This window comes from Aethina tumida, chromosome 4, assembly GCF_024364675.1.
Source record: "Aethina tumida isolate Nest 87 chromosome 4, icAetTumi1.1, whole genome shotgun sequence".
Taxonomy (NCBI): domain Eukaryota; kingdom Metazoa; phylum Arthropoda; class Insecta; order Coleoptera; family Nitidulidae; genus Aethina; species Aethina tumida.
This window is the reverse complement of record NC_065438.1, coordinates 28,806,421-28,831,110: the sequence shown is the minus strand read 5'-3', so window position 1 is coordinate 28,831,110 and position 24,690 is coordinate 28,806,421. Positions and strand designations below refer to the sequence as shown.

The window sequence follows — 24,690 nt, the reverse complement described above, 5'->3', positions numbered from 1 at the left end:
CATAAAAGTATGACACGTAATACTTTAGCTTGTGTGCTTCTGTATTATCTAAATTTAAGTAACCAATAATAATATTTTTTGTTAGTTTTTATAATTATTTAAAATTTTAATTTACAGAATAAACTTTATATTTAACTAACAGAAACTTGTGTACAAAGAAATAATTTAAACTTCAAATTCAAATTTCTTAGGAATCTCATTTAAATTTTATCGATTTTAGCTACTATAAAGTTTACACTTTGTCAAATACAAATTCATCCAATAAATCATTTACATTGAACTGAAACCGTAGGATTAAATATCTAGACTATATTTATTTTAAGTTTTTTATTAAAATATAATGTAAACATTGTTATTTCGATGTAGAACATGTTAATACTAATAGCTGAATAACTGCTCGTAAATCTCCATGATGAGTAGGTGAGGACATGTTGGGGAGAGTGTAGAGTACAGGCAGAGAGGCGAGCATGTTGCGAATCTTGATTAACCGGGCCCGGAATGGAACGTAATTGTTTAGGCACCTCAACACCACCATCAGGTGGTCGCCGCTCGATCTGATCGCTTTATTAATTACCTGTATTGACTGGTGTTGTTTCTGCACACAATAATAATTGAATCGTCAGTTGGTTAAAATATTCACCAGTCATTTTGTATTGTTTCATTCGAATGAGTACTGTAAATAATTGAGAGGTCCATTAATTAAAACGTATCATGTTTTAGTATAAAATGATAAAATATTTATATTAATTATAAAAAGTCATTAACAATTGTGTATGTTTTTCTTAGGGTTAAATTAATTTAATCAAGAAATACGATGTGTTAAAGGAACAGCAGACCAGTTAAGCTAGACCTCGGCCATGAGACGTTGTGATTGAAGTTGCACGGAGTGTAGAACAGGGAGATGGTGCGATAAGAACACTTAAAAGGTATCAGAACAAGAGTATGATGTGGTCGGCACACAGCGGGCACATCAAGCCGACAGAAATTCAATTTAAAATCCAAAGCACGGGGTACGAAAAAACATGACGACCGCTGCTGGGATTCAATCATGAACTACTCTTATACCAATTACCTATCAATGTGCTATTATACGCCGATCCAAACGATTGCATCTCTGTTCAGTGTTTCCATTTATTTACACAATACTAATTTGATAGATTATCGATCTGATATAGGCCTTGTAATAACAATGTATACATGGGTCATTGTATAATTGCTTTTCCTATCCTATAATAATCCATTCGGATTATTTCTTTTTTTGTTATGTCACACTTTTAAATTTAAATACAATTAACCATAGTGCACCGTCAGATGCCTTTATAAATAGTTTGCTCACAGTTTTACACGTACACAAATAAAATTATCAAAAGTTCTTACACATCGCATTAATCACTGATATATTCATTATTCATTACAATTTGATGTTTACATGCTTTTCGTTTTATCGAACTCTGTTAGTTTATCGAAAACCAGCGACTGTTCCATTTGGATTCTGATGATAAGCCATGAGCATTTGTTCTATTAACTTAAATGTCTAGTTTCATATACACACTCCCCCATTTTAACATCTTATCGCAGCGGTTACGAAATTCTGCTGCAGGTACCTGTATAATTTCGAGTACCTAAGTAGTTGTTAGTTCAATAACTTCACATATCGCATATTCATTTTGTGTTTATCAATAAAGATAAGTCTCAAACAAGTATACAGTTTAGCAAAAAGTTCGAGATACTAGGTCTTGCTAATTTAATTTTATATACAAGAGAAACTTCACTAACTCGAACTTGCTACCAATTAAGTCAATTTTATTACAAGAACACTAAGTAGTTTTACATAAATTTTTATCTCTAGAAATTGAATTTCTGTAACTACTCATGCTATATTTATTCAGAGGTAGCAAAGATTTCTGGTTTAGTCGACTTTTTTCCGAGGTGACTGATGATATAGTGAAGTGAAAGAATTACAGTTTACATAAAATATCTAAAACGGCAAAGCGGTAATGTATGTTAATTGCTGAGACAGAAAAATATCAAATAAAGGTACAATATTGGCCGTATAGTTTAAATTTTCTGTCAAAGCTGGATAGAGAATTTTAAATAACAAGCACAATAAAGACTCATCTGCTAAGTTCCAACAACTAATAACTAAAACATGGGATAATGTAATGTAATAATTGAATGAAAACACGAAGCACCTAAAGATGGAAGTCTAACCCTAAACATCGTCATCAACATATTACCGAGAAGGTTACGAATTGGACACACAAAGCCATAATTACTTGTCAGTGACATACCATTCTGCTCCACCTATAATATCATCTTAACAGTTGTCCACATTCTGGTTGAGTGCTCGAAATCTGCAAAACGGTATAACAACTACATGCAAATTTCGGGATTTTTATAGAATAATTTCGGCCAAAAAGTAAAAATGTTGGGCTGGTAAAATAACCATTTTTTATTTTTAACAGGAGAGGTGTTACTTTACCATAAAGTTAAACCCCTCATGTAGGTGTTTTTAAAATTTAAAATTTCTATATAGCAGTTTTCATGTTCGTCAGTCGTTCCCATGCAAAAAGTAATTAACTATTATGATTAAACTATAAAAAATTAAACCATTTTAACTTCACTTATATCATACAAAAATGAGGATGATGATTAACGCGAAAAATGACTGGAAAAAAGGAGGATGTTTTTTAAATAATTTGAGTGCGAAGAATTCAAACCGTCATTACCGTCAAAATTTTGCTATGAGGTCTAGCTTTTTTATGCCGCATGGTCGCCACAAAAACATAATATTGTCCTAGAAAACAAAACATTTGAAATAAACCATTAGTTGATCCAAACAATGTTCTACTTCCACCACTGCATATAAAACTAGGTCCTTTTAAAAACTATGACAAGGGTCTGAGTAAAGATGGTGCTGCTTTTAAAGATTTGTTTTCCTAAAATTTCGTATGTTAAAATTAAAGAAGGCATATTTCTTGGTCATCAGATTAGGAAGTTATTGTAATACTGAAACATTATTGTGAATTAAGTGCACTAATGTCACTCAAAATGCATGTTTTGCGTTCAAATTTTGACTTTTTCCCATAAAACCTTTGTGCTCTGAGCTATGACTAAGGAAAACGTGCTCATCAAGATTTAATATAAATTGAAAGAAATTATCAAGGATTTTGGCACAAAAGGAAAACTGATTCAGAGAAATACAAACGATGTTCAAATAATTAAAATAAGTATAATATATATAGAACTCAAACTTTCCAATATATATATATATATATATATATATATATATATATATATATATATATGAAGTTATATTTTTTAATATCGCCATACATTGAGGGACATCTACAAAAATAGTGTTTTTATTGTAAATTATTCATTTTTTGTCTTCAAATTGAAGAGATTTCAGATCATTATACGATTTGTTGGTTATTAGGAATTATAAGTAACTAAATTTGAAAAAGCTTCTTTTAAATATTTTGTAACTTTTAATCGTTATTAATCGCATAAAACTGATTTATTTACTTATTTATACAGAGGGATCTTTTATTGACATACACCTAGTAACTAATATTGTTGTTTTAGTGAACCATCGTATTATAATTCTTTTCTTTTAAGTTGTAACTAGAAACTAGATTTAGATTTAAAAACTTTTTTATTATACATAATCACTGGTTTGCAAATTAGGTAGTTTGCTTTTTTTGTCATTGAAACTATCTCTAAGGACAAGATTATTCAATTTTTCTAGCATTAGTCTAGTTCAGTCGTTATCAATACAATTAAAATTCCTCCTTAAAAATCAGTCTAATAAACAACTTTCTGGCGATTTTAGATATTAGTAACCCTTCCTTATCATTCGAAATTGTTTTTCTAAAACATTAAAAAACATTCGTATGATTTTTATTGTCACTTGAAATTATTGTTCATTTCCTCGGAATCAAGAGTGTTAATTATGTAAAAATTTAAAAATTTACATCTTTTAAATTATTAAGCTGTATGTGTCTTTCAAAAAATATTTACTATACTCTTGTCTAGATTACATTCCTCTTAATTTAGAAACTGAAAAGGTGACAAGATGAACATTTTCATCAAAATTTAAATTACTTAGTGGGAAGTAAGATACCAGGAGTATTGTATCGAGTTAAAAATTCTTTTTTGAGGATATTAAAAAAATTTCTACCTACAACTACCATTAATATTCAGAGAATGAGTGTGAAATTTCCCAAAATCTGTAAACTGGCGCACATGATAGTACGTATGTATACGAAAATATCAATTTTTTAGTTTAAAATTTGAATATATAATAGATTATTGTGTAATAACAAACGAGCGAAATCATATTAAGTTCAATTTAACTGTTTGACAACAGAAAAACGTAATAAGCCTGATCGGATGATAACAAAATCAATTACACAATGACCCGCACACTATATATACGAGCATTTTAAACTGCAAGTATAACTACACGACTATTAAAACCAAAATCGTTGCGATCATCTATCAAATTAGTGTTGTGTAAATAAATGCGAACATTGAACAGAGATTCGATCACTTGGATTGGCATATAATGGGATATCAGTACAGTGATTCTAGAGCATTATAGATAGATCGGATTTTGTTATTATTAATTGTATCTGCATTTCATTCATGTACGATTCTTCAGTCACTTTGGTATATGCGTACTCTTTGGATTTAATGATTGAAATTTTTTTCTCTTCAAAACATATCTTAAGATATATATGCAGTAATAAATTTAAATCTGCAATATTCAATTTCAGTAAACAATAATTAGCAAAAATTTTGAAAACTATCGTTTTTAAAATTCTAATAAATGACAGACACAATAATAAGATGTACACAGAAATGTGATGTGTTACTAATTAATTAAGAATTTCCTCAAATATTAAAAATAAAAATTGTTCATTTGTCGTTTAATTATAATTTTACTTTATTACCAACTATAATGTCCATTACAACATTAATATAAATAATTTAAACATCCATTTTGAGTATTTAATTTAGACTTAATTTTAATATTTTTCTGAATATATTAATGAAATTACAATGTGTTAAATACCTTCTATTGGGAATATTTGTATAAGCTTAATTGAGAGGATCGTTTGATTGAATTGTTCATATTTTTATATAGTTCCTGTTTAAACTTTGATATATATATATAAACATTTCTTGTTTATTTTAAATTTAATATTGAATTTCTTTAAGTAAAACTATAAATCTTTAAATTACTGACACAAAATGTGCTAAAATCTTATTTATTAAAAATTATTTTGCACAATAATTTTTGAATAAATAAATAAATAAATAAATAAATAAAAATTATCAGGGTATTTCTCTTCAGTTTCGAAAATCACAGAAATATTAAAACGTCCAAATTTTTAATATGAAGAATGAAATTTTGTATATATATATATATATATATATATATATATATATATATATATATATATATATATATATATATATATTGGTGGTCGTCAAATTTAATGTAGATATTCATTTTTTTATAAAAGATGTTTTAATCAATTTATATCATTTGTATTTTTAAAAATATCATAATAGACTTGTGATAGGTGTTATAGAAAACATTTTTATTGGTATCCAGAAATGTTAAGGAAATTTTTTATTTAAATTGCGTAAAAAAGGTGTGTGCAATTTGAGGTACTCATCATTTTAACTTCAGCGTTCAGATCTCACCCTGAGTCAGTTTTTCTCTATTTAGAAATATTCATAAAATAAACCCATTTCAGGCGCTTAATATATTGTAAGTGGTAATTTTATTTATTTACATATTAATTCGTAGTTTCTAGTTAATTTTATTAATTTTTATTAAGATAGTACTTAACTCAATGTAAATTCAACTAATTCAGAACGGGTATACAACGTAGAAAGGCCGGTCCTATAAAATTTAATGACCGACATCCCATTCATTATAGTAGCATTAATTACATAATTATCGTAAAAGGTTATAGATTCTGCATTTTTGAAAGATCGGCCGTGGAAAAGTCAAGGATCGACATCCCCATCCTTATGCTATCCTGACACAGTCGGGTAGCGAAGCTGAAGCGCCGTCGTCCGCAGACGGGAAATGAGAACTGGCCGCCGACACAGATCGGGCTCACTTATCTCCTCTCCTCCACATGCACAGAATACGCTCGTTCTCGGCCGCTGTTGGATGTTTTCAATTTATTTTAATAAATCTGCTACAGCGAATGTATTAACCGATCCGGACTCTCCTATCTCTAATCCGCAACGACGACGCCCCGAGATATATGTACGGCGACGCCCGTCCAAAAACTGAAATTCGCCTCGAGTCTCATTCAAATTTGTGTTAGTGGTTTGCAACCGACTGTTAACAATATTTTCTATTTTAACCTATTTTCTATACTGTTTTATTTTACACTAATAGGAATCAAAAAATTCATAAAAAGTTACCATCAAGATAATTAACAACTAGGAAATGTTGTGTTAAACTAACAGTCTCATGACTATAAATGCTATTTTTTCGAGTAATTATTTATTCAATTATTATTACAATGTTTCCTAATTTCAGTTTTATATTGCTGCAATTAAAATTGTTTGTTTTTTCACGAACAATTCTTTAATTATTTTGAGATACGTAGTTTACACAGTTCGATCAATTTTGCATTTTGAGAGGAAAATACCTTCATGTTATATGTGACATTAATATCTGTAGGTTTTACCCGGCTAAGTAACGTAGACAAGGAAAACATGAATCATTTTGGAAATCGTTTATTGAATAATTTCAGGTTTCTGAAGTCATTTTCTGTTCATGAACAACGAAAGAATTTTGTAAAATGTAGTTAAATGATAAGTAATTATCAATATATTTTTATTCTCATAATTTTCTAAATGATACACCTACTAAATAAAAGGGCTAGCAAACCACCATATATGATAGTCATAGAATTTTAGTATTTAATAAATAATATTTTCTGGAATTTAGCTGAATTAGATCAACAACAAAAGGACTACTAAACAAATGAATATGCTGAAGATAAATTGGCAGGAGTTGTACCTTAAAGTTTGATCTATGATAAATAATAATAAATGAGTGTTTATTAATTAAATATTTATATTATAATTTAGAAATTATTAATAATAGTTTTGATGTTAATTTAGTTTTTTAAATTCAAAGTGGTTAGTTAAAATGTTGTTGATTCTCAAAATGATTTATATTTGTAAAACTATCTAACTAGAAGGAAAAATGCTCAATGCTTTAAATATCTAATTTGTACCTAAGAGTATGGAATGTATCATGGCACTCCGATGAAGTTATTTGTGTTCCCACCGCATTTTGTTTGGAGCCGATCCTTGCAGTTCCCAGTGTAGCGTTAAAGTATTTTAGTTTTTTAGTTGGACCGAATGCAGCATAGCCTTAATAGTGTTAACAAGTCAGGAGATATGATTCGATAGTGGCGACTGAAAGTTTGGAATGTAATCAGTTTGTTTAATGGTATAAATTATTGTCGGTCGATAAGTAACCGGGTAGGCACTAAATAATCAGTCAGTGTCCCTCGTTCTTGAGTCCCCACTATCGGACGCGCACACATTGGTGGACCTTGTTTAACGGACGTATTTTACTCCACAGGTTGTTCACTTGGGAACAACAATTTATACCCACCACCATGCATTATGTATCTGGTAATTAATTTATGACGATCTTATTAATAATTAATTTTTAGTTTGCTCTAGTCGACTTGCTAATTATAACGTATAATGTTCAGCTAGGCAATTACTGCTATTTTACAGTAAGGTATTATTAAACCTCAAGGGGATAATAAGTGTGTAAGGTCAAGATTATCTACAAATGAACATACCTACCACCTCTCCCTTCAAACTCTTTCGGTTTTTATGAGATGAGACATTTCTCATTAAGCACAGTAAAATTTATTAAAAAAGTGATCCCAGTATATAAATGATGAATGCTTCCAAATATTGGTAGAATGTTTGAATGTAAAAAATCAGATTTTTTATTTTATGATAGGTTTAAAAATATTTAAATACTGCAGATAAAGAAAAACTGATTTAAATGTCTAGATGACAATTTTTTAATGTAAAAATAAAATTTGTACTTTTCGTACAATTTTGATGAATTTTTCTTAGTTGTAAAGTATGAAAATATGTACTTTCTGTATGTTTGTGGTTGGATTTCCCAATTGTTCAGGTGTAATTTCCGTACATTAATTCTACCACAAACTTATGAAACAGATAAATGCATTTAATGGTGGAACCAAATAAAATTTGAGTAAAATAATATGTTGTGCTATTTTTAACAGTTTATTCCCTAGCCTACTTAATTAAAAGTGTAAATTCATAAAATGAATGATTTTTAATTTTTTCACAGAATTATAAGTGTGCATATTTTTTATGAAATTTAGTATAGATCTATATTATGGGGCTACTGATTTACTAGTGGTATTTTATCAATTTTCCTGTCTAAAAAATTATTCAGTAGGTTTTGGTTTTAGGTCAATTAAAAAAAGTTTATCAAAATGGGCCACATTGTATTATATATGCATACTATTAATAAATATTTTCTTTAAATTTAATCTTAATTTATGTCGAAGAATCTGGCATAACATACATTATACTGTGCTTGGTTATTTCCTTGAGATTATCTGATAAATCAAGACGCAGAAGTTGCGTATTAAATTTATTAAGTGGAAAGTCATTTTCTTCTTTGTACCGTTACAGACGGTAGCACTACTATATTGTTTTAACTTTTTATAATAATTGTATGAGAAGGAAAAATGCAATTGTTTTTATGAATATTTATAATTATTTTATTTATCGTAATATTCTTCACCTTAATTAAAGTGATATTTGTTAACAAACACTGAGATTACCATTTCTCACAATCCATCCATTTCTTAGATACGTTTTATTTAATTGTCGTCTTAACAATTATTTTCGTAATAACATAATTAATTTGATTTTTTCGTATCCTCAGTCGCACGTCACGGAAATTTATCTAAACACGAAGATTTATTATGCAGGGTACTAATTTTGCATGCAGAGTCGACGTCTCCTTATTCTCTTCATGGGTATAACAAATGGTGCGTCATTATGTATACTTCATATTACGAGCTATAATGCTTAGGGAGGAAATTAAATGTTATCTGAATTCAATGTGATTAAGTGATATCCGATGCAATGACGTAAAATACTTATACTTTCCATTGTATTTATTGGCTATGACGAATAGTATTTGATTAAACATTTTATGATATTAAACAGGAGTTATCTACTTATAATTAGGATATATCCGCGTATAAAGGTAAACTGTACAATAATCTGCATCGTAATGCAAACGAATTTCAGCCAAATTTAAATAAAATCATATCACGAACATGCGCGATGTCTGAAGGAAATAAAGCGTCGGTGAGGTGGGGGACGGCCAGAGCGAATACATTTCCAAGAGTGAAATTACAAATGATCCGCATGCATTGTCATCAGCGATAATTTCCTGTGCCGGCAAGTTGCCTCGCAGAATTTTGATTTTATAAAATCTTGTCATGATTCCCATCATTAATCAGTTTCGGGAGAGACAGCCGAGGGATATTACATCTCTTAGAGTTACTGGGACGCTTCCGCCGCCGCGGCACAATCGTCGAAAGCGCCGCACGAATCTGCATATTTATTTAAAATCATCGTGCGCTGCGCTCTTCCCTCAACTGACGGGATTACACACAGCCAGACGCAAAACAACAATGTATCCTGATATCTGTTTTACAATTAGCAACAAGCAAGTCGATTCTTTTTAATAATTTAATATTAATTAATTATTAACATATAGAAAAATTTCATATTATTGTTAAATTATTATTTATTATTTATCTAATTACGTAAGTTTAAAATAAAATAAAATAATTTAAAAAATTGTTAATATTCTGTTTGTTCGTTATAACCGCCTGTAAACGGCGAAGCAACGAGTGGCATCCGCCACTTGAAATTACAACTCTTAATAACCACAATTTGCCTAATTTTGATGATTTTTGGTGTTTTATTCGAGACTTCACATCATTCCATAAGCTTTCATTAAAATTTAGTAGCTTTTAATTAGTTTTGAACAATTTAGGACATGTTTCAGATCATTATCAAGCATAAAAATCCAGGTAATTGGTAAATTATCGTTAACAAATGGTTCTATTACATCTCTCATGATGTCTCTATATACATGAAAAGGTCCATCTTACCAATAATTTTCTGTAATGGTGTTATACCATGCCACGAAAAAGAATCTCAAATAACCTCCATTATGTTTTCTTACTACCATAAACCAACCAAATCGGACTAAGATGAGTGACAAAAAAATCAAAAAAAAAAACATAAAGAATAGAATAGAATAAATTTTATATAATTACTGAGCAAATTTTCAATTAAATTTTTTTATGAAATATCTTACTATCAATAACAATATGAATTTTATATTTTGTGATATTTCTCTGACCACCACTGTAGGTAATGTTGATAATTTTCTTAAACAAATATAATAAATAATATAATATTTATTTATATGAATATGATTTTTATATTTTACCAAAATAAAGATTCAGTTTCATAAATTGTATATTAAAAAAATAATTGTAGTAATTTCATACATTTCTTCTTATAAATAAACTGCCGAAAAAAAGTAGGAGATAATGAATGTTTGATTAAAAAAGGAAGGACTAAAAATTGTCAAATGTGTATTCTCAAAGTACGTTGAAAATCGGTTCAATATCTTTTAGGATCACTTCTAGCATCCACAACAGCTTGAATACGATGAAACATGCTTAGAATTAAGTTGTCAATTGTATTTTGAGAAATATTGTCCCAGATTTGAGGTAAGACTACCCGAAATTACAGAAGTGTAGAAGGAGCCGGTTCATGAGTATCTAACATCCTTTGAACAACATTCCACTTGTGTTGGATGGGATTTAGGTCGGGTGACATCGATGGCAAAGGAAGGAGTGAAGTTTCAAATTCTCCCATCGTGTTAAGAACACTTCGTCCACATGAAGCCGTGCTGAAAAAAAACTGGAATTTCGCTCCCAGATTCTCAAATCCGCGATGCCTTGTAAAATTTCATAGTCTCCACGTCGTAACTCATCTCGAATCATAATGCAAATCACACCGGGAGTCAGAATACAACACGGCATTCCATTTGGCCACCCAATGTCGCTTCTCTTGTGCCCATCGCGCCGTATTCCAGAGGTATGCCTCTTAGCGGTCTTCTAGACACTAAACCGACTTCGTCAAGTTGATTTCGAATGGCTCTACAAGTGGCGACGTGAAATCGGCGAAGTGTCGAGGTGGTCGATATTGTGGAGTCCCTTCTTGCATTTTGGATGATGTAACACTCTGTCGTTTTTCTTTCTCTCCTTACAAGTCTGCCAAGTCTGCTTATCACACTTTGTGATGTTCCCATAGCTGTTGCAACATCGACTTGGCGCATACCGCCCTGGATCATACCAAGTACCCTATTGGCGTTAACTTCATTTAAATAATGTAAAGACAAGATTGTGAACCTGATGACTCGAGGAAATCACAAAAATAATACCTAAAATGTTTAAGAAATTGTTTTAATTTTGTTACGAGTAATAAAAACACAGCACATATTTGAAAAAGTTACGCTTGCTAAATAAATATATTTTATACTAAACAAGAAAATTTTTCAAAAGTATTCGGTTAAGATGCCGACAATTCAATATCCTTTTTTCCGCCAATAATGTTTCCATGGTATTTTCCAAAATAAAGATTCATTTTCAGTAAATGGATACAAAAATAATTTTATTAATTACATTACTGGAATTATATGAATGTACATGGTGCTCCCAGAATATACCGATTGGAAAACCTTTGACCTGCTGAATTTTAAGAGAAATATCATGCATGACAGAGACAGTAAAAGATTTCCACAACGAAGCAAATTTACAGAGTTTTATTGTCTCTGTTGTGTATGATTTCTCCCTCTCATTTTGAACACTTGAATCTTTTAATAAACTGAATACAAATTTTAATGTAATGTAATATGTATAATATAATATTAATGCTACTATCAAAATAGTCGTTTTCATTAACACACATGTATATAAATAAAAGATATTTTATTTTTAATTATTTAAATAAAACTTAATTATAATTCGATTTAAAAATAGGACAAATTCTCGAAAGATAGACAATAAAATATTTTATGCATATCAATTTAACACATGTTGAAATACCATTTTTAATAAAACATGAGAAAAACTGATTAGAATATCCAATTCTGTGTTGGACTATGTTCTCTAATGATACCATCCATAACACTAAATTGAATGATTGATCGGAGGACATACATATATTTTTATATGTAATTATTATATATTTTATATGTAATTTTTAATTTTGTAACATGCATTTTGAAGAATTTAATTTTTTTTATAAAAAATGCTCTAATCATTTTGTATAACTCGTAATATACTTCGTCAAAAGTACATAAAAAGATGACATTAATCATAAAAGTATTAATTAAATGTCCCCAAGCTATTGGGATAACGGCGAAATAGTAAAAAAACTCAGTTATGATATAAACAACAAGTCTAGGGAAGATAATGTGCGATATAATCTTGGATTTTTAAAAAGTCCTCCAACTTTATACTAAGAATCATTAAGATAAAGCCGCAGATTAATGGAAAACTGTAGCGGAAAATTTTATGTAAAAATTGCACTACTTTATATCATTGTGATAAGTATAAAATATCTCTCGCTTCCAGGTATATACGGCCGGTTGCGGCAAAAAAAATGACAAAAATAATTACATTCTTAAAAATGGGGACAGAACCTCTTTTATTATCACATTTTATTATTGTTTCCATTTCACTTACAGAAATTTTTAATGTCCCTTTTAACTAACTAGATAAATGCCGATGTAATTAACTAACAACTTAATTTTAAATTTTCCGCGTTTTTAATTAAAGCAATGCAGACCAAATTATATATATTTTTGGGCAGATAATTTAAATTTCCTTCTGTACTCTAATAACCGCGGACATTTCTCAAATTAAGAAAATGAAATATTTATTAATATAAATTCATTTGAATTATCCTTGTATTTCTAAAAGTGAAATATTATTGCACAGCGCATTTAATCAAAAGATCAGTTGCGGTACCTAATAAAGATGAATAGCAATTTAATGCAAATAAATTACTTCTCATGGTTTAACAAGACTTCGATTAAGATACAATTTCTGACAGTAATTAATCTCATTAATTTGCAATTGTTATAAAATATAATAACTTTTATGGATGCACTGTTTTCCATAATTTTTTTATAAACATTAGTAATTATTCATGAAGAACAGCCCGACAATATATGATGAAACGTAACTGAAAATATGATTTGATTATGAGAACTAGAACAAAAGCCCCGCAAAACAATAAGAACGGATTAAAAATATTCACACATTTGTAACACCCACTTCCTCATAAATTTTATCGATAAATATGACTGAATTAATTTTTACGATAAAATTTTATCGAAACTGCTAATTTCATTTCAATATTTTTTTCTTTTCTTTGACAAACAACATTTTATAGATTTAGATAACCTTGTGTATTTGGTAATTGATTTCAAAAAAGTGTATTCACTTTTTTATTCAATTTTTTTATTCAATTTTTTTACCGGATGTTTCAAATGTGTGACAATTTATTTCAAATGAAAATCATAAATTAGGTCAAAAAGGATGTATAATTTTGGAGGGTTTGTTTATCTTATAATCATACATACGTACTTCTATGTGTGATTAATGTGATTGGTATAATTATATATAATAAAAATAAATTTGGTTTTTAAAAACAATAATAATTATTTCTAAATTTACCATATATATCGTTCACTCTTAGTAAAATATAATTTTGTGTATCATATTATATATTTTTGGAATGCTTTTTTTCTAAATATTTTAAAAGAAACTTAAAAGTTACAAAGTTTGGCTGAAAAAAGTTTTCAAAAAATATTTGATATGTAATTTAAAAATTTTCTAGGTAATATATAAACATATTTCTAGTAAACATCAATATACTTAATATTTTTGACTGTGAAACAAAGAAAGAATGGTTGATAACTTATTTTATTTATATTTTAATGCGGTATAACATTTAAAAAAAAAAAGAGCTTTGGACACGTCTACCAAAAACAACAAATTTGAGACACATATTTTAATCTTTATTAAAATATATGGTATCAGGATGTTTAGTCATGTAAATTATATGCATTGATGTATTACAGTAATGTTTTTGTAATTCTAGATGACACGATTGAAAAATTGCCAGTGGATTTCCGGAACGAATCAGAAGTAAAAGGTAAGTAGGTAAATCACACCATGGGAATAAGTCTTAACCATCGAACGGACTTTGTTCTTCGCGTTAGTTTATTTGGGTCCATTATGTTTCCTGTGTAGTGTTTAATTCAGCACCTCGAGCTTGCCGATAAATTAAACTGATAAAAAGTAAAAAAAAAATAAAACAATCTGTTAATCAAACAACGTGTAGATACCATCTATCGCGGAATATTTATAAATGCAGGGCCGGATTAGAAGTAGGCACCGCTATTTAAATTTAATTATAATTACGGCAGTAATTAAATAATAAAAAATATATGGTTCCTAGAGAATAGAGAAATGAAAATCATATATTTATCATCTGTTTACGAGCTAATGATGTATGTAATTAGTGTGCAGTCAATAATATTAACTGGAGAGAGTTTGTAATTTATGGGTGCGGAACTCCAGTTTCATATTATTTTCATACACTTTCTGTATGTTCTTGAATTTTATTTATTATGTTTTTAACTTTATTATGATAGTACTTTGATTGTAATTTACTAAAAAATATTTTTATCTGATTTTAATGATTTTCTTAAAATTATCCTAGTTTATAACTTCACATCATAAGTCCGCAACTGTAAATTTACTCGATGCAAATGAGAGAGATGTTTTTATCGTTCAAGGTCGGTGGGATATATAAAGTGGAGTGTAATCGGTCCCTAATAAGTTCTGTAATTGCATGTATAATTTAGCAGAAGCCACCATGATAAAACCGTATCAAAAATAATAAATTCTAATTTATTCTGAAACACTTCTGCTCTATCACCTCTTCTTGCCTACTGCACATTACTTATTTACTGCATCTAGGTAATTTTGGCCTTGGTATAAAGAATTTAATCATTATAACTATAGATAGAAAAAATAATCTTCTAAATTTGACTTGTGATTCGTTTTATTAATTGAGCAAACGTTTAATGTTCGCTTTCTTCGACAAACCAAAACGAAAGACATGAAGTGAAAATAATACGTTTGTCCCTTATCAGCCATTCGAGTGGTCATCGATTCTTGGTAAATAGAATTTTGGGGGTATTTGACTTGCTCTATGACGGGACGTTTCATAACAGATCCAGATTAATTTCCACTGGAATCGTACTTCCGCCCGGCATCGAATGCTTGCCGCAGTAGAAAGATAATGTGACACCTTACACTTCAATACACATCGGCTTTCCCTTATTTTTTTATTTGTCTCTTCACAAGAGTAAATGATAGAGGCGACAATTTAATCGACTAAAGTAACACCAATTTAGTAAACTGTGAGAGGGATCATGGGAGATATGTTTTCACTTGAATACTATTAAAAAAGTTTGTAATTCTAGCGGATCCAAGAAATAGTAATATACAATTTTTTCATCAATTATAATTAAAATATTTATATTTTTGAAATGTACCGTAGATATTTAGATTTGAATAAATTACAATAAATTAATGAAATAGTAATTAATTTATTCAAATAGGAAAGATATTTCTTTCCTATTATAAAATTATTATTCTTTATTATAAAAGGAGAATTTTTATATATAGACGAAAAGATGTTTTCTTAATCATTTCATATATATTGAAAGTTTTGATGTAGTTTACCTCAACAAATAGGTTTTCTTCATTGATTTTATACAAAAGAATTATCTAAGATAAAATTCTTTTAAAATTATAAGGTAACAGAAGTTACCTTGTGGCACAGATTTAAGAAAAATATTATAAGAAAGTTGATAAAAGATATACTTTCAATTGAATAGGATTGAAAGAGATTGTGATTATGTTGAATCCAAATAGATTTAGTAAAAGTAACACTTTTAATTCGTAGACAGTTTTAGACCACCAGTTTGGAACCACCTTAAATTTCACTTATTTTGACCATTTACCAGTATTGTTTAGCTTCTCATTGTACTGTACGAATTAAAAATATTAGTTTTAATTAATGCAAAGCGAAAGCAATGACCTTACGAAAACAAATTATATATTAGACTTTAGAAATGAGGATATGTTATACAAGAAGTTTGTAAGACAATCAGTAGGCAAACGGTTCCATAAAAAATACCAATTATCTACAGTTAAACATGGAGAGGGCAATTTTATGCTGTGGAGCAGTTTCAATGAATGTGGCGTTAGCCCTTTGACCCATATTACCGAAAAAATGAACCGATTTGTTTATGGAAACATATTAAAGGACCACATGCTACTTTTCGCGGAGGATAATGTGCCAATAAGATGATTGTTTCAACAGGATAACGATCCCAAGTACATAAAGGACTGGTTCGAACAAGTTTTGCCATGACCTTCACAATCTGGAACTGGAACCATATAGAATATTTGGAATCATTTAGAAAGGAATTTTCAGCAGCACGCAACAAAAAATAAGACAGAGCAATAAAATATTAATGCCTGTATTTGTTTTTGGTTATTTATTCAAAAATTAAATATTTAATACCGTTTCCAAATTTATGTAATAATAATATAATAATATTATATAATATAATATCTTAATAAAAGTAAATACAATTTATAGATGCATTTTTATTAATCCCTTATACAGGACATAAGACAGTAAACTTATGTCCAGGAGTGTATATTGGGTGCAAATTGATAAATTGAAATATTACTATTATTTATATAAATGTGCCTTCTATATTGAGTCTTAATTATTAAAATTATTAAATAAGTAACGTATGATGTAGTTTTTATTTGAGGCATGAAAATATGTACCATATCATACATGTCTAGAAACTACAAATTTAGGCTTTTATAAATAAGTTTTCCAAACAAATCTTAAACAAAGACGAAATAATAAAAGGTTGAAGTTTTGAAATAGTTTACCTTAAATCAAAAAGATTTAGAAGAAATAAGTTTACATTTCCTTAAAATGGACAATTAAGAAGATAAGAGAACTTTGAAAAGAAGACCAATAAAATGAAAAAGGCCAATTCAAAATAGACTGTATAGATAAATTACGTAGAATCGTATAAAATAATCTAATAAATGTGGAAGAAACACAGATCTTCCCCAGATTGATTACAAATACCCGGATTTAATACTAGATAGATCTGAACACAAAAATCAAACCGACTGAAACTAGCGTATAATTTTACTAGTCTAAGTAATAAATTTGAAAATTGCATAGAGTCACGTGTGTGTTCATAAATAGCGATCAACGGCCTTATCTACAAGTCCAGCAACATATCGCGAGGCATTATATTGTCCATCAGAGCACAGGCCTGGTGCTTCAATACAATCATTAATCTAACATCTCATCATGTATAGGTATATGTATATGTATATGGTGTACACACATATCTAAAGCCGCATAACACTGTCTAAGCGATGGCTGTTGTCGTTTACGCTACAGAAACCGGGCGCATGATCTATGATGCATCGTTTATTAACATTAGGAGCCATCGATAGCTGCATAGTGACATTGTAAAGAACCACCATCATCAATCTACTATCTCCATAATTTTTCTTGGATGTGCACGTATAACAAAAGTTTAAAAGAAAGTTTCTATTTCGGCAACTAATGTTAACCTTTTTATTTGTCATAAATTCAGACGTTCAACCTGACAGTACAATTTTATACGCAGTTTGCCGAAAACTTCAAATCGTCTGATATATTAAATATCCGTTATCAGTGGAAATGGAAAATAGAAAAGCCCGACCGGGTCGTGGAGGTACCAGCATCTGATATAGTGATGCAGATATCACTCTCATATCGGACAGTTTCTAGGCAAGGCGGTGGGCATAACAGATTATCCTTTCTGATGGCAGCGATAAGGCGAAAATACAAGGGTCGTGTCTGATTCCCCACGGTCTCTGTATAAAGTGGGAAAAGCCCCATTCTCACAATGACCACTCGTTAACAGCTTATACTTTAGGAATATATAATGATATATTATTTACAACAATTTAGCAAAAAAAGTTCATATCTTTTATTTTAACACATGCATTGATTTGAAAACGAATTGGTTCACCAAGGACAACGTTTAATAATACGTAATTTTTCTTTTACGATTTCTTTATTTATGAAATTCTTATTTTTAAATACACTCAAACATTTTCTAAAATATAAATTAAAGTGAGTTGTATTTTTTTGAAACTTTAAACGTTTCATCTAACTACAATAAATTGTATATAATTAAAATAAATTTGGAACAAAAATGAAATGGGTATTCAAAATTTTGATTGTTTTGTGTATTTCCAAATTGGATAGGCACTGACCTAAACTAAACTTTCACTAGGTACTTTTTATTTTTTTTTAAATGTTCTCTTTAAATTTTTTTGTAATTGTTAGTGTAATTTTTTTTTTTTAAATTAACAATACCTACATACTAATAATATAGTATTTAATGTTTTACATAAACTTTTTAAAAATTGATCTTTTCTATATGAGTTACAAAGAATTAAAAAAATTCAACAATGAATGAGGAATAAAAACTGTTTTTGTTATTTTATTAATAAATGAAAATTCTCTAATGTCATATTAGAATTAAGCATCAAATTAGAATTAATTATAATCGTTATCCCCCAAGTCAGTATGTAATGCTGAAAATATTACAAAAAGAGGGTTTATATTAGCGGCATGGATAAATGATAACGAGGTTGGACCGCGATCACAGTCTAAGCGTCGACGGAGTGGTAGGTGAGTGATAGCGGCGGTGGCCAACTGAGGCTCAATGAAAACATATGAAGTATATTCAATCTGTGCGCGACTGATAAGGACTCGGTCCCGGCATAGTCCCGGAGCCTGTCGGCGGTAATGTCGGGACAACACTCGCCCGTCATGTCACCAGAATGGATTCGGATTTAGTTACGATGGATCTAAGAAGATATTTCACTGTTAAGTCGTCCACTTGCCCCCTGCTTGAACACCCAGATTCTGTCAACATCCGTCGTACAAGTTGCGTTCTTATCAATTGTCAATATGTGCTAAGCTACTTGAAGGATTGACACGTTCAAGTTTACTAACTTTCATTTTAAATACGAAATATACTGAAGGCCACGTAATCTGTTAACTGTTCCATCTATTTATGTTTATCAGTGATTAGTTTCATCACATTCTTATATGACGAATGTCACAGTAGAATTAAGCTTGCTGCTGAAACAAAAGGATTATAAAGAATTAGCTTTAGATTAGCCCTTCCTAAATTATGAATGGACAAATTGTAATATGGTATTAATGAATTTTTAATTGATAACGATGTTAGTTAGTCTAGTCGTGGTAACGCTGTAGTTTTTTGTCTTTTGATATGTATAGTATATTCTGTTTTTAAATTCTTTTATTATTTTATTGATTTTATTTTATATATTTATATTTGACGATGATTATTATTATTATTATTATTATTAGTACTGTATCAATTACTGTTTCTGTCTAATTTCCATGTAATGATCAAAGAAACAGAGACGTAAAATATTGGTGATATATAGAAAAACATAAAATATTTTATCTGCAATACCAGAATGGCTCATCTAGATAAATATTTTTTTTTATATTTACTGCAGCGTAATATACCCAGGCCTATTGTAAAAGCTTAGTGGGGCGGACGGTTGATTTAATACAAAATGTTTGGACGCGAATTGATAGTATTTTAAATATTGCGCCGTCCATAAATTTTTCATGGATTTACAAAACTAAAAATAACAAAATATATGCATCAAACAAATTATATTCGGTATCGGTTCGATCTTTAATTTTCCTTATCGCGGATCAGTTGTGTCCGGAAAGCAGGCCTGACCCCGAGCGATAACATTACAAATAACTGCCAACTGATCAACTTCTGATTAAAATGAATTAAACATAAAAACACGACCGTACAAAAACCACACAATCGATAACGACTATTATTTATTCATATTTAAATACACATCCGTTTTTTATTCGTTCTGTTTTACAATTGCGCTGTAGGTTTTACCCGATAACGTTTTAGGACACTGTTAAACTAATTGTTGTAGTATATGTAATAATTTTTGTTCTGGAAACTCATATAAATAAATTGAATTGAAACACAAAACGTTCCAAAAAAATGGACATTATTATCTAAAATGTCGCTTGCACAAACATTTTATTTCAACGGTGATGATCTATTTCACTTATTCTGTTGCACTACAAACTAATTTATTATTAGTATGGATGTGTCTTTTGGAAACAGAATGTATAGCGGTATCGCTTATTCGCACACCATTACCTGTCGGGACGAAATGTTTTTCCTTGATAAGGGGTGAATATGAACCGCTCACAATGTCCCAGATATGCATAATATAAAAATTAAGTATCATTTCACGTCAGTCGAAAATGTTACGGATAAGTTAAGTTGTATTGAAATATTAGATTGTTTTTATTATAAAACTTAATGGAAATATTACAAATTTTATAAAAAAATGAATGAATTTTACGAAACTGCAAGTAAATAATAAATGTGTTGTTAATCGATGAAATTTCTAAAAAAATAAGTTCATTTAAATTCCTTTTAGCCATAATTGGTTATTTGTAACTACTTCATTGAAATTTTAACACTTTTGACGTTATGGAATTATTATAATGGAATAAAATTTAAAAAATATGGAATTATTAAAATGTTTAACGAAAAAGAAATTACGTATCAAGCACTACATTATCTTTTGATTACTCATCATAAGATAAATTTCCTAAATAAATGATAAAACTATTATAATTTGACAATTTAATCAAAAAATGTCTTAAATATAATGAAATCTTTGAAAATTTGAATTATTTTAAAATTGAACAAAAAACTTTAAAAATTCCCTTTTTATATTAACCATTAGATATGTTGAATGCTATGAAATCTCTTTAAAATTAAAATAATTATAATTTTAATTGTAATCATAGTATAATCACGATTGGTTTAATATTTTTAACTTACTTCACTAAATATTAGGACACACACTGTTCAATATAATTAAATCAAAATAAAACTGTTAAATTTTTTTTAAAATTATTGTAATATTTGGCAAAAAATAACTGTTTAAGAATTCCATTTTTATACCATAAGATCTGTCTAGATGTCAATAAAATTTCGTCAAAATTGTGAAAAACTGTTTACAATTCTAATTGTGATCATTATAAAATCATAACAGATTTAATTGTTTAACTTTTAGTTAGTTTATTAGTTAGTTATTATAATTTTAATTATAATCACAGTATAATTATGGTTTGTTTAATATGTTTAACTTACATTATTGAATATTAGGTTATAAATTTATATTTATTATTATGTTATTTATAAAATTATTATAATATTTAAGAAAAAACTGTTCAAAAGTATACATATACGATGAAACATCTTCAAAATAAAAATTATTCTAATATTAATTGCAATCATGGTATAACCATTACCTTATTGTATATGAAAATGTATACAAAGTATTTTTTATGAATTGTCTTGTTTGTCTATATTTTGATACGCAGCACTAAATATTATTTATAATATTTTTCATAACAAATTTTTAATTAAATTATGATTAGATTTTAAACGTAAAAAATAGTTGATTGGTTTACTATTTGCGACTTGTTATTGAACGTTCAATACGTGGGATTGTTAGTAGATAACAAAATTTAGGTTTGCGTGTGGGACGACAGAAATAAACTTTAATCGTCTATTCAATTTACTTTGATTAAATTATGATTATTTCCATTCGAGTTATCACTTCCATCATTTATGACTTTCGCATGTCGATAACGATTCCATGATTGGATAGAAAAAAATAATTGGAAACTTTATGACTGTCCCATAATCATCGAAGTTATTAAATTGCATGTAAATAAATTGTAATGTTCATTTTATGGATAAACACTGATTCCATCAAAACCAGTATATTTATAATTATGGTACAATCTCTTTCCAATAATTAATTTACTGTACAATTAACGCACCAAACCAATTGATATTTAATAAAGTTACTTAGAATAATCAGATTAAATAAAAAAACTGAAAATTATATATTATACTAATCATCCGTGATGAGCTCTGAATTATGTAGCCACATTGACAAAATCCTTAAGTTTTTCTAATTTACTTTCCACAAAAATTGTTTTAATATGTATTAAAAAAGAAATCTGAAACACTATATCAGATCCAACCATTTACGGTACTCCGAAGGCAATTTCTGAAATTAATTGACTCCATTAATCTGTCACATTTAATCACCATAAAATATTAATTATATTATTGTTCATGTTAAAAATGGGGATGTCGACTCTATTTAACACCAATTAAGACCAAAGTCCGCAAGGAGAAACCTTACAATACAATATAAAAACTGTGAGAATTTAAAACACCATTTTTTATGGCGGAAAATCGAGTTTTCCGTGGAAAAACAATAGAGTCATTTTTAGAGGCACACATTTCCCACAGTTTACGTACTTTCCATGTACAATGGTATCTACTACAGACTCTAAAGAATATAATTAATATTTTATTAAAATTGTTGATAAGGTTAAAGATACTTTAATTAATTAAACCGTTTAATTTTTAATATTTCAAATTTGGGTCGTCATAAGTCTTTATGTTCACTAGTAAAAACTATTTTAATGTAATGTAAAATTTAACTTTGTTTAACGCTAATTGTACATATTTTAATTAATAATACATATAAGCACAAATCTGAAGTTTGTTTTTATGACACACAGTATCTAAAAAATAGTAACAGTAAGTGCTGATGAAATTTTGCATTGCAAAATAATCTAAATGTAGGTATAAGTGACGGTGTTTTATCGTATTTAAAAATAATTCTTTTTTACTTCGGCGATAGCGAAATGCAAAAACAGCTGCACTCCATTAATGTAGACAGATAATTTAAAGTTTATCGAATTACAATTACAATTAAAATGATTATATTTACTCTATTATATTACTACATTTAAAAAAATTATAGGTCAACTATTATATTATTATTATAATTATTAATTTTGCTAATAATATTCTAATATATTATTTATGTTATATAAAATATTCCTTTAGTACGTATATCACTTCTCTTTATATTACCCAACAAGTGGTTCATGATAAAATGTTTGGCAATCTGCCATTTCGATGGCATACCGAATATTAGAGAATCCGATAATTAATTAATTTCATAATTGGTGTTTGTTTCAACCATAACAAATTGAACCATGTTTTATAATATACCGAAGTTGCAATTATTAATTTACTAAAACTATACAAACAATTCTCTATATATTTTTTTTTTTTTTCAAATTTATTAATTTTATAGACCTAACAATATTAAAATGTTTACTCTTTGTAAGAAACCTAATTGCTTCCGTACTTAAGTTTGTCCTTCGATTCATTATTCCCTTAAAAAATACCTGACGTTTGAATGGTGGTTATCGGAAACCACGAACGAGCTAACCATCTGTTGTAACATTAGTATAAAAATCGATTAGGACTCTACAGCGTAAAACAGGTGAGATGTCAGCAGTTTGACACATTAGGGAACCCAAATGCTACGGCATTCAAATAACAAAAATTCTTGTACAAGAGTTGGATCAGATAAAAACTGAAGGAAACCAGTTGGTGCTGGCCACAATCATATATAGTTATTTCGTTGAAATTTTTGTCAGAGGCACAATTTTGGGTTAATTACGTTTTATATTAGTAAAGCATTGATTTAGAGACAATGATATTATTTTTTAATTGTTCTTTATTTAATAAAAAAGTTATCTTAAATTAATTAATTAATTTTGATATTTTACGTTTGACCCGTCTGAATTTAGAAAGAGACATCATGCATGGCAGAGACAATAGAAGTCTGCCCCATATTGAGGGACTTACTGTCTCTTTTGTACATAATGTCTCTTTCAGGATTTAAATTAATCAACTAATGATGACAAGTATGTTGTTACCAAAACTCACATTGCGAAACAAAGTCTACTCTACGATTGCCCAGTAAACTTTGACCAAAGACTCATTATTATTGATCTTTATCGTCTGCTGGTTCTTCTGCTTCAATTTTTTTATTAACACTTTGTCAATCCTCTATTGGACATGGATCTTAACAAGTCATATGGAAACCTATATTCATCATTTTTTCAGGTTTGAAAGGAGACACTTCTCGATCTCAAACACCTTGTTTGGTTAAATAGATTTGAGACTAAATAATTTGAAAAATTTTAACCAAATAAAGAAGTATTAAAATTAGAACTGTGTGATATATGTAGTTCAATTAAAACAGTCGTACTAGTTTATACCTTGTATGGTATATTCAAAGTGATTAACCGTGCCTTATCATGATAAAAATGTTCTGCATCCTTTATACATTGAGACACTCCTTTCACACTGATTAATTAAAT

General features: G+C 28.7%; 1 protein-coding gene across 2 annotated transcripts in view; it reads left to right on the top strand.

Annotated features, from left to right (window-relative positions):
- LOC109596126 (zinc finger protein ush) overlaps nucleotides 1-24,690 on the top strand; it is a 114,165-nt gene that overhangs the window by 31,384 nt on the left and 58,091 nt on the right. Inside the window, exon 2 of one of the 2 annotated variants that reach the window (XM_020011610.2) lies at nucleotides 14,317-14,370. The exons of the other annotated variant lie outside the window; for it this stretch is intronic. Coding sequence (XP_019867169.2) covers nucleotides 14,317-14,370 — 54 coding nt within the window. The remainder of the gene's footprint in view (nucleotides 1-14,316; nucleotides 14,371-24,690) is intronic. 2 annotated transcript variants of the gene reach the window in all.